Consider the following 12,326-nt stretch of genomic DNA (forward strand, 5'->3'; position numbering starts at 1 on the left):
ATATTATAATGAAGCATGCAAAGACCTAGAATTGGGAATAACATGCCTAGCATATCTGGAACCAAAAGGACTTAAAAAAAAAAATCAAACCTCGAGTTGCAATCTTGAAAGATTCTATGGGCAAAATACTGAATGATGCAGGAAGCCTTAAGATGAAAAGAATACACAGAGTCACTGTTCCAAAAAGAACTAGTCGAGAGTCCACAATTTCAGGAGGTAGCATATGAGCAAGATCTAATGGCGCTAAAGGAAGAAATTCAAGCTGCACTGAGCGCATTAGCCAAAAACAAGGCTTCAGGAAGCGATGGAATACCAATGGAAAGGTTTCAGCAAGCTGATGAAGCAATGGAAGCACTCACTCTGCTATGCCAGGAAATTTGGAAGACAGCTACTTGGCCAACTGACTGGAAGATATCCGTATTTGTACCCATTCCAAAGAAAGGTGACCTAACAGGATGCTCAAACTATAGAACAGTATCATTAGTATCACATGAAAGTGTGATTTTGCTTAAGATCATTTACGAAATGGCTGCAGCAGTACATTGACAGGGCACAGAAGTTAGGTCGGACTCAGAAGAGGACGTGGAACAAGGGATTTCTCTGCTGATGTCACATGGATCTTGGCTCAAAACAGAGAATACCAGAAAGATGTTTACTTGTAATTTTATTGACTGTGCCAAGGCAGTTGCCTGGCTATGGAATACACTATGGAAATCTTAAGAAGAATGGGAATTCCAGAACACTTGATTGTTCTCATGAGGAAACTATTATTGTCGAACAGGAGGTTGTGTGAACAAAACAAGGGAATACTGCATTGTTTAAAATCAGGAAAGGTGTGCACCGAGGTTGTATCCTCTCACCACACTTGTTCAATCTGTCTGCTGGGAAAACCATTAGAGAAGCTGGCTTATTGAAGAAGAGGGCAGCATCAGGATTGGAGGAAGGCTTATTAACAACCTGTGATGTGCAGATGCCACAACCTTGCTTCCTGAAAGTGAGGAGGACTTGAAGTACTTTCTGGTGATCAAGGATTGCAGCCTTCAGTCTGGATTACAACTTAATTTTTAAAAGACTTAAATTCTCACAACTGGACCAATAGGTAACAGGATAAATGGAGAAAAGATTGAAGTTGTTAAGGATTTTGTCTTGCTTGGATCTGCAATCAAGAGTCATAGAAGCAGCAGTCAGGAGATCAAAAGACATGTTGCTTTAGATAAATCTGCTGCACAAGACCTCTTTAGAGTGTTGGAAAGCAAGGATGCTACTTCAAGGACTAAGGTGCATCTCGCCCAAGCCATGGTATTTTCCATTGCCTCATACGCAAGTGCAAGTTGGACACTGAAGAAGGAAGAATCGATGCATGTGAACGGTGGTGATGGAGAAGAATACTGACAGGACCAGGGACTGCTCAAAGGACACCTCAATCTGTCCTCGAAGAAGGGAGGCCAGAGAGCCCCTTGGAGGCAAGGATGGCAAAACTTCGTCTTACATATTTCAGACATATTGTCAGGAGACACCAGTCCCCGGAGAAGGATATTATGCTCGGTGAAGTGGAGGAGCAGTGAAAAGGAGGAAGGTCCTCAAGGAGGTGGATGGACACAATGGGTGCAACAAGGAGCTCAGGCATAGGAACCATTGTAAAGATGGTGCAGGGCCGTGCAGTTTCCTTCTGTTGTGCATGGGTCACTATGGGTCAGAACAACAACTACAATAACACGTTTCCCCATCTCCCTTCTAAGGAGTATTCTGGCTGTACGTCTTCAAAGGTAGATTTGTTTGTTCTGGTAGTCCACAGTATTGTCAATATTTTCCCCAACACCACAATTCAAATACATCGATTCTTCCTTGGTCTTCCTTCACCACTGTCCAGCTCTCACAGGCATGAGACCACTGAACATGCCATCGCTTGGGTCAGGCACATCTTAGCCTCAAAGGGATATCTTTGCTCTTCGGCACATTAACACGTTAGACCAATTAGCCCATGATCTGCTCAATGCAATGTCCTTTGATCTTGTTCGATGGATCATTCCAGTCAGTTAACTAGGTAACTTGTCTTCCAAATGTCTTGGCATAGGTGATTGAGTGAATGAGGGAGGGAGGGAGTGCTTCCTGGGTCATTCAATATTTTGCTCATAGAATTCTTCAATATTACAAATTGAATCTTGAATTTTTCCCCTCAGTTTGAGACATGCTGAGCATGCGCTTCCTCTTTGGTTTTCTAACTCCAGGTCTTTCCACATTCTATCGTGATACTTCTTTGTCTTCTGGAGCTGTCCTTTGACACGCTCCTTTACACGCTCCTTTGAGTTCTTGGACTTCATCATTTCTTCGGGTTGCTTTAGCTAGTCTATGTTCAAGAGCAAACTGCAGTCTCTTCCAGCATCCACTTTGATCTTTTCTTTCTTTCTTGTCTTTTTAATGACCGTTTGCTTTCTTCATGATGTCCTCCCACAGCTCATCAGGTCCCTGTCATTAGCGTTCCATGCGTCAAATCTGTTCTTGAGATGTTCTTAAAATCAGGTGGGATAGACTCAGAGTAGGTCCTATTTGGGCTTTCATGAACTTAGTTTTCTTCAGCTTCATCCTGAACTCACACACGAGCAATTGATGGTCTGTTCCAGTCAAGCTCTGGCCTCGTTTGGGCGGCTGATATTGAGCTTCTCCACCATCTCTTCCCACAGATGTGCTCCACTTGATTACTGTGTTCCACCTGGAGGAGTCCATGTGTAGTCTGCTGTTGAAAAAAGGTCTTTGCAATGAAGAAGTCTTTGGTCTGGCAAAGTGTTGTCACATGGCCTCCAGCTTTGCTTCTGTCACCAGAGGACATATTTCCCAACTACCATCCCTTCCTCTTTGTTTCCACTTTTTACATTCCAACCACCAGTAATTATCAATGCATCTTAATTGCATGCTTGATTGATTTTGGACTGAAAAAGTTGGTAGAATGCTTTAATTTCGTCATAACTTTAGTGGTTGGTGTGTCGATTTGAATTCCTTATAGGGGTACAGATCCTCTCCTACTACAGACAGGATTGTACTGCAAGGTCAATCCTGAGATGTTCTTTGTGATGATGACTGGGATGCTGTCCCTCTTGAGTCTGTCCTTCCTGGCAGATTCTGAGTCAAGATGGCCAATACCCGTTCATGTCAGCTCACTAATACCTAGCCTCTCAATCCGTCGGCACTCCCTTTCCATTTTGACCCTTCCTTCCCCAGATCTACACGGGTAGTGCACATTCCAGTTAGTAATGGATGCCTACGGCTCTTTCTTCTCATTTTCATCCATGCCCCATCGGCAAATGAAGGTGCAGAGAGCTTTGCTCCATGTCCTTAGGGTCAGCTCTACATCGAGAAGGCAGCTCTCTCCCCTCTTTGTACGTGGAATTCCTGTCCAATCTGAGGCCTCATCGTCCAGCACTGTCTCACGGTAGTCTTCTGGCATCCACCAGGGCGTCCATGGCTAATCTCTCAGAAGCGGACTGCCTGTTGGTCTTCGTCTTCTTTTCTGAGGCTGGAATCTCTGCTGGAACCTGTTCACCATGAGTGACCCTGCTGGCATTTAAAATGCAGGTGACATAGCTTCCATCACCACAGCAACGCGTAAGCCACCACATCCCGACAAACTGACGGATGTGTGGTGGAGTAACCGTAGGACTACTCATTTCATGGTGCGATTATTGAAGGGAATTAATTCAAATGAAGTAAAATAGAAATCCCAGATCTCCAGGATTAGCCACATTTCAAATGTCCAGTAGTTGTGTGCAGACAATGGCCACCATGTTGAACACAGAGATGGAGCATTAGCGCCTTTCTAGAAAGTTCTGTGGGATGGTGCTACAACTCTTATAGATGCGCTTGTAATAACAACTGTTATTCGTAGGGCTCATTCCTTGTCTACCCAGAGGCCAAGATGTCACTCCCCCAAACCCCTTACCGTGAGAATGACAATAGTCCCTCTGGATTCCCTGGCCTTTGGTAAGGTGGCAGCAGTGGCTGCTGTTAGAGGTTGGCCACAAGTCATCAGAGGTGGGCTTTCAGAACCCGACGTCCTGGGAGCCGGACAGGCACTCTCCCTGATGGTGTTTTTTACCTCCTCTCAGGTCCTACGGAGACCTGCAGTGTACCCCGTACTGCTATATCGACTCCACACCCTGCCGTTATTTCACATGAGGGGCGTGGGGAGCAGGTGGCACAGCAGCGGCTCGTTCACCTCGTCAGACCTCCAGCTGTCCCGGTCCGGTTCCACTGACCTTCGTGCAACTGAAACAAGGACGACTCTTCCTGCTAAGATGGACTGGAAATTCGGTCTGACTGGACGAACCCAGGAGCACTGCATTTTGTCTTAATCCGAAGTACCGGGAAGCCAGCAACATGCCCAACCTGGCAATGCCCCCCCCGTCACTACCATGCAGCCAGAGAGCCAGCTACAAAGCCCTCTCTTTTCCTGAGTGCTGCTGACCTGGCCGGCGGTGGCCTTGGCTTAGCACTGTTACACACACACACACACAGCCTTGCGGGCCTGTTTTAGTGTGTTCTCATCTTGTTAGAGGCTTGGTGTGAGGCTTCTTTGCCCTCTGAAAATGCGGAATTTCCCCCTGAAGCCAGACAAAGACCAGGGGAAATGGCAGGTTCTCCCTGGTGCGGCTCACGGTGCCAACTCAGCTTCTTAGATAGAAACATGGGGCTGTGGAGCCGATTCCTGGAACTTCAATAGAAGTAGACGTTCTATGGATGCTGAGGAGCTAAAGGGGCTGATTGGGCCCCTGACCAAGCTGCAGCCAGACCTGGGGAGGGACCCTGCGCACAGCCCAGCTCAGCGCATGAGCACGTGGCTCCCCAGAAAGAGTCTCAACTGTGAAGAGGCACTGAGCAGGCCACCACACCCCTGTGGAGGAGGGCCAGGGCTCAGCCTGGACAGCTGGCCTTGCACACAAAGGCAGAGCTGTGGTCTTCCTGTTCTGGATGTTTCTCCTGGGGTTACCACGCCGGGCACCAAATTGACCCCGGGACCTCCCTTGGACCGTGGTGAAAGCCCCTCCTCCCCATTTCCCATTGAGAAGACCCATAGCAGAAGGTGCCCTCCCCCAGCGCCCATGCCTGGGTTTGACCCCCGACCCCCACCTCTCCTGGCACCCATGCCCGACTTCTCTGTCTTGCCCCAGCTGAATATGCAATGAGGGCAGAGCCTCTTTGGTCATGAGGGCATGGACCTCCTCTGCTCCTGCTGACTCCGAGAGAATGTGGCCTCCGGTTATGTCTTGTACTTGCAAAGCCTTGTCCGTGTGTGTGTCTATCTGTCTGTCCCCAAGCTACCAGGCCACAGTTCTGCTTGTGAGCTGTCTGTCACCACCCCCTCTCCTGAGGGGGGCTGGCACGGCTTTGGAAAGATGCCTCCTCCATGAAGCCTCCCTACACCTGTGATGCAGACAGACGTGCCTTTTGTTGCCAGTTGTAGGGACACCTGCCCTTGTCGGATATGCCTAAGTTTTGTGAGGCCGTGGGGACGCTTGGCAGACAGGGCACCTGGCCGTGCAGGCCCCTGCCTTAGTGGTTTGGTCCGTAGTGGACCGTGTCTTCCCCGAAAGGGGTGCCTCAGAGGCAGGCACCCTGTGACTGCGCATCTGGGAGATACTACGTCCCAGCAGCACAGCCACCACCACCTTGCTAGGGGTGCCGGTGGGAAATTAAAAAAATAATAAAGGAGGTTCCTTTCCTCATGATGGTGCTCTCTTCCCTGAAGGTCAGGGTCCTGTGTCCTAGCACTGCTGAATGGGGCCCCGGGTCTGAAGGCAAGTCAGCTTCCTGGGCCCGGCGGAAGGTTCTAGAATGTGGAAGCAGTTCCTCTTCCTTAGGGAAAAGGGAGCGAGCTGAGGTCTGAGGGTTGGAGGTTCTTGCCCAAGATAACAGAATCTGGACTTGTTTATCTGGTTGTTCCCCAGCTTGGTGCTGAGACCCTGTGTAGACTCGTGGGAATCCCTGGGAGTCACAAACACAACCGTTAAGAAAGAGTGAGCACTTGAAAGATTAGCAGTCCAGATCTTCCCAGAAGCACCTAGGAAGAAAGACCTGGAGGTCTACCAGGGAAAAATCAGCCCTTGAAAGTCCTAGGGAGCAGTGCTCTCGGCCATGCAGGGCGTGCCGTGCCTGGGAGTTGCTGGGGAAGCAACCTTTGCTTTCCAGGCCCCTCTATACAAGCTGTGCTGTCCTCGGACCTCAGAGGACACGGCTCTGCCTTCCTCTGGCTGTGACCTTCCCCACAGGACAAGGCACTGTGGGACCAAGGGAATGTGTCCACTTAGAGCTTGCCCACTGCCCTCCTAAGCCACGTGCCAGACACCTCAATCCGAACCAAACCAAGCCCACTGCTGTCAAGTCAATTCCAGCGCCTCGTGGCTCTACAGGACAGATCAGAACTGCTCCAGCGGGTCGCCACAGCTGTACCTCTCTACAGACGACCCGCTCCAACGTTCCCTTATGGAGTGGCCCGTGTCCAAATCACTGACCTTTTAGTTGGCTGCCCAGTGCCTGACATAGCTCCTTCTATGTACCCCAATACCAAACCAACCAAACTGCCATTGAATCACTTCTGACTCAGAGACCCAATATAGGGTTTTGGAGATTGTACATCATCACAGGAGCAGACAACTTCCTCTTTCTCCCATGGAGTGCCACCCACTTCATGGGCAGCAGCCCAGCGGGGCCCTCAGATCCTTACCCAGCAGCCCCGAGCTTGTGTCCAAGGTCTACGCAGGTCTCTTTCCCACGCGGTCCTCTGGAAGCTGCCCATGGAGCTGCGCGGGGAGCCTGGAGGGGCAGGCTAGGTTTCTGTGTGGGTGCACACGAGGGCGCTGCCCTCTGCGGGGTGGTCCTGGGCTGAAAAGAAAAGGGTCTGGAGCCACTCTCCTCATGCCCTCCCATGCAGCTGCGGAGCGCTGAAGAATCAGAACTCCAGTCCAGGCCTGGCCTTCCAGGTCTTAGGAAAGTGGGCTTGCTGAGTGAGGGAAGCAGACCAGAACATCCAAACCAAACTCACTGCCCTTGAGTCAACGCCGACTCATCGCGACCCTACAGGACAAGGAAGAACTATCTTTCTGAGACTGTAACCCTGTAACAGGAGTAGAAAGCCCTGTGGTGGTCCCACAGAGCAGCTGGTGGTTTCAAACTGCTGACCTTGCAGTTAGCAGCCCAATGCATAACCACTACGCCACTAGGGCAGACAGAGTCTACTTAATTCACCGTTAGTTTGTTTGCAGAGCTCAAATGTTTAGACGTCTGCTACGTGAGTCTGCTGGTCCCGGAATCCTGCAATGCTGTGTGCGGGTGGGCTTCTCTCCGGTTCTTTTTCAAGGGAGGTCCTGCAAGGCTCAGGAAAAGAAAGGGTTTAAAGTCATGCGTTTCCAGAACATGTGTAATAACAGTCATCTGACCTCTTTAGCTTTTGAAGAGGAGATGAAAGGCTGGGGACCATGCTGCCCTCTTGGTTTTCCGGTGGGTGTGTTTCTGAGTCTGTCACCCTTTAGGGAGTAGAAAGATTAGTCTTGGAAACATAGGTGGCCAGTTTGACCCTGTCCTGCAGGGTCACAATGAATCGGAACCAACTGGGTGGCAATGGACTTGGGGAATTAACCCAGAGAGCAGAGGCTTAAAGTCCATGACACCTGGAGATGGCTTAGGCCCTGCTAGCTTTTATCTGTGGCTCCGGCTGAATCACCCCTTTGGGAAACCTCAGAATGCAGCTTCTCCCCTGAGGCAGGTTGCGTGGGTTTGCTTGGATAGCTGTTTGGACCACAGCCTGAAGACAAAGGGCAGCGGTTCTCAGACGCTGCTGCACGAGCCCATCAGATCAACACTGCCTGCGGGGAGCCTGTTGTCGGGCAAGAGTAGCTATACTGACTTGGAGTCCCCAGGCAGGAGCCCCACGGGAGACACAAATGTTCGCGTGCTCGGCCTTCAGCGAACCAGGTGGCGACTGAACCCCACCACCCAGCAGCGCCCGGAAGGCAGGCTTCTGGAAGGTCAGCACTCGAAAACCCTGTGGAGCGGTTCTGCTGTGCACACAGGGATGCGCGAAAGGGCCGCTGTGACGCTTGGCAGCGGCAGCAGGGACTCTGGGGAAACACAAGCACACGGGCTCTCGAGGCTTCTCCCTGGATCGTCTCTCCCACATGTCCTGGGCATGGAGCTATCTGGTTGTCAGTTTGGCGGAAACCCTTCAGGGAACGAGTCTGTGGGTGCTGTCCCTCCAGCAGCACATGCTCACTCAGTGTCTCGGAGTCACAGGTGGGTGATGCTTACACCATTTCCCCCTCCAGAATGCCTTTGCAGTCTTGCTAGACTACGGGTATGCTGCAGGCATGGCTTTGATCATTTGATAGCCGAAAAAACGCCCCAAAGCCACCGGACTTGCTGCATTGCCCTCTTCTCGCGATGATCGCCGGGCCGCCTGTACCATCTCCTAATAGCTTTGCAGAGAACTTTGAAGTTCGGAGGGCAGGGCCCAGCTCTGACTCTCCACGGCAGTCCTGGACTACCTTTCATGCTTTCCTGGGTGCAGCCTGCTGCTGGGAGTGTCTCAGACAGCCTGAAGCACCCTCGGGAACCCGGGGGCTCTTTTTCTCTCCACCTGCAAAGCTATTTGAGTGACACATTTGTAAGCAAAGCAAGTCCTTTAAAGACGTGACTAGGAAGATCAGGTTTCTGAGCACCACTTGGGACAGACACACAGGGCTCCCACCAGGCTCAGATGGGCACACGGGGTGCATGTGAGTAAATTCCGGAGGAACTTCCAGACCCTGCTGAGATGAATGAGCCAGCCTCTGCTGCTGACAGCCTTCCTGGAGCTGTCCTGCCCCATCCCTCCCGTGGTGACCCAGACAAATACTCGCTGCCACCAAGTCAATTCCGACTCATTTCCACCCTACAGGACAGACTGACCCCCTGTGGGCTGCCGAGACTTTAAAGCTTTACAGGAGCAGATACCCTGTCTTTCTCCTGTGGAACAACTGGTGGGCTTAAACCACTGACCTTGCAACTCAATGCACAGCCCATGCTGCTACCAGAACTCCTTTCCCACTGCCACTGAGTCCGTGCCGACTCAGAGTGTGCTCTCTGTGGGTTTCTGAACACTGACGGTCGACGGGAGTGGACAGCCTGGTCTTCGAGGAAGCCAGTTTCCACTGTACATGAAGGTCCGTCCTGCCACGCGTGTCGCCATGAACTCACAGATCCAGGACCTCCTCAGGGATCGCCTCACCAGGGGATCCTCCAGGAACTTGAGCTACTCAGTTATCGTCCAAGGGCGGAAAGGCTCCCGGAGTGTGGGGTAGTCTGCCCCCTCTCCATCTGGGAGGGAGCTGCAAGTCTCCCAACGGTGCTGGCTGAAGACTTCCCATCTCCTTGTCCTCACCCCTGAGGACCAACCACAATCGGCTTCCTCTGAGGCTCACCCTCAGTTCTTTTCAGCCCCCAATCCTAGTTATTGCCTTTTAGAAGCAGATGCTATAGCAGCTATTCTCAACCTGTGGGTCCCAACCCCTTTGGGGGTCGAATGACGCTTTCACAGGGGTCACTCTATTTCATAACAGTAGCAAACTGACAGTGAAGTAGCGACAGAAATAATTTTATGGTCAGGGGATCACCACCACATGAGGAACTGTATTAAAGGGTCGTGGCATGAGGAAGGTTGGGAACTACTGCTCTATAAGAAACCACTTTATTAAATGGGGGTGGAGGGCAGAGACCAAAAGTAAACAGAAAAGCAACTGGCTACTTCCTTTGAAGGAGCACGATGCTAACTGCCCACCTGGTCCTCGGAAGCTGGGGAAAGGTGTCAGTCTGCTTCCCGAGAGACAGCAGCCTGGGAACTCCAGGGAGGCAGGTCTACTCTGCTCTCTAAGACATCTGTGAATAGGAATGGATCACAAGGGCTTGTTCCCTCGCCCCACCAACTGCGCCCTCTACAGAAATGACATGGGAATTCTGCTGCCGAGACTCTACAATCTCAAAAGAACTTCACCTGGGGCTATTTTGGCCCCTTGATTTCTTCAAAGACAATGAGAAGACCCCCTCGCCTCCCCACAGCCCTGATATATTTGGGTCTCTGGTGTTCTAACCCCAAAATAGTACCATACTCCAATGCATGCCGGGGATGAGACGTTGAAGACATCGTGGGCAGGGATCCTCACTGAGGCCCACCAAGGGAGACCTCCATGCCCTGTGGCAATGGTCCTCAGACTCCCCTGAAAGGCTTGTCAAAAGGATGCCAGGGCTCACTCCAGGTTTTGACTCAGTAGGCCCTGGGAAGGCCTGAGAATTGTTCAACCCACTGCCGTCGAGTCGATGCTGACTCATAGCAAGCCTATTGGGCCCGGCAGAACGGTCCCTGTGAGTTTCTGAGACTGTTAACTCTTCACTGGAGTAGAAAGCCCCGTCTTTCTCCTAAAGAGTGGCTAGTGGTTTTGAACTGCTGACCTTGTGGTTAGCAGCCCAACATGTAACCACTACCCACAGGGTGACTCATATTTATTGTAAGTCTGGGGAAATGTCTCATCCAAGAACCATAACAGAGGGCCCAGGGAGAAAAGGTGGGTGGCTTTTTAATATTCTTCTATTAAAGAGGTTAAGGGTCTACGTCCCCTCCTCTTAAGTCTAGGTGGGCTGTTAACTGTTGTGATCTACAAAAGCTGTAGATCTGTGGGCTGCAACCCCTTTGGGGGTGGTGGGTGTCGAATGACCCTTTCACAGGGGTCGCCTAAGACCAATGGAAAACACATATTTCTGATGGTCTTGGGAACTGAGACACCGCTCCTCTATCCATCTCCACATGCAGATACACCCACATGCAGATACACCCACCTTTGAGTATCAGGCAATGAAGACTATTACCCATGCTACACCATGCTTCAAGACAAAATTTCATTTACTTGTCATTAGAAATAAATATTTCACTATACTGACATTATTTTTGTGATTTATCACGATGCTTTCATTATGTTCAATGTGTAACAATGAAAATCCATCCTGCCTATCAGATATTTACATGACGATTCATCACAGTAGCAAAGCGAGTGATGAAGTAACAACAATAATGTTATGGTTGGGGGTCACCACCACATGAACTGTATGAAAGGGTCACAGCATGAGGAAGGTGGAGAACCGCTGCCCTAAGGGCTGTGATGCTATTTGCCTTCCCCAGCTAGGTCATAAGAGGGTCACACAAATCTCAGAACTTGTTCCAGGGGAAGCTGGCCAACATGCAAGGCCAGCTACCCCGCACTGCTGTGCTGGAAGTGCTGGGAGGTACTTGGGTGACAGTCACCCATGTGTGTGAAGACAGCGTGGGCCTTGCAATCCAGCCCACCTCCCAGCCGAGTAATGACCGTGAATGCTCTCACACAAGGAACAGAAGTGGCCACCCAAGCTCTGCCCAAATGCCTGAGACAGGCCGTGTAAGATCAAATAAAATGGTTGTTCTTTAAATTCACTAAGGTATCGCTTCTCGGCCTTTTGGCTAAGATCAAGTGTAATTCACTAAGGTTTGGGGCAGTTGTGTGACTTTGCATAAGAACTGGTCACCGGGAATCAAACCACAGTTGTTCAAGAGGGCCAGGGTCCTGGGGGTGTGGAGAGCCAGCACTTGGCCGTGAACCAAAAGGTTGGCCACTCCCTGGGAGAAAGATGTGGCAGCCAACTTCTGTGAAGACTGCAGTGCTGGAAAACCTCCCAACTGGGTCCGAGGGGGCCACAGTACACCAAAATCACAATCAATTCACTCTTTGGGCCAAACTCAGAGCAGCCAGCATCTTGACTTTGGCGCCCCCTGCAGGTACTATGCACAACTCCTACGGGTACTTCTTTTAATTACATAGAGCCTGGAGATGCCTTCTAAGGCATCCTTAGCTGTGAGAGATGTGGATTGATCACATTGATAGGACCAATTCCTCATGACCTCTGGAATCCCTCTTTCCAAGGGAACTTTGCAGTCTCTCATCAGTCTATCCCTGTGACTTGTGTCGATTGGGATGTCAGCAGTTGCTGAGAAGCACTTCCATTACGTCCCTCAAGCTGGTACCTCCACTTGCTGAGAGCACACTGCTCTGTCGGGGCTGTGATGGAAGGATGGGAGGGTGACATCAGGTCCATCGGGACCACCAGGGGCGGAGCGGGTGTACATACATGGCCTCCCAGGTGGGTGGAGCCGGGTGAGCTGAGGGGATAGCATTAGATACTGGCCTATTGGCCAACAGCTTGGCACTTCTCACACACCCAGACGCATCTTGGAAGACTGGTCTAGTGATCTGTCTTCAAGGTCTTGAGAGCCCTACGGT

General features: G+C 50.9%; 1 protein-coding gene across 1 annotated transcript in view; it reads left to right on the plus strand.

The window, feature by feature from the left end:
- Nucleotides 1-5,709, plus strand: part of COLQ (collagen like tail subunit of asymmetric acetylcholinesterase) — a 50,926-nt gene extending 45,217 nt beyond the window's left edge. The window contains exon 16 of the mRNA XM_045297693.1: nucleotides 4,101-5,709. Coding sequence (XP_045153628.1) covers nucleotides 4,101-4,170 — 70 coding nt within the window. The 3' untranslated portion in view covers nucleotides 4,171-5,709. The remainder of the gene's footprint in view (nucleotides 1-4,100) is intronic.
- The last annotated feature ends 6,617 nt before the right edge of the window (nucleotides 5,710-12,326 follow it).

Source organism: Echinops telfairi, unplaced genomic scaffold (assembly GCF_000313985.2).
Source record: "Echinops telfairi isolate 266 unplaced genomic scaffold, ASM31398v2 ScPeMD7_7420;HRSCAF=8458, whole genome shotgun sequence".
In the NCBI taxonomy this organism is placed as follows: Eukaryota; Metazoa; Chordata; class Mammalia; order Afrosoricida; family Tenrecidae; genus Echinops; species Echinops telfairi.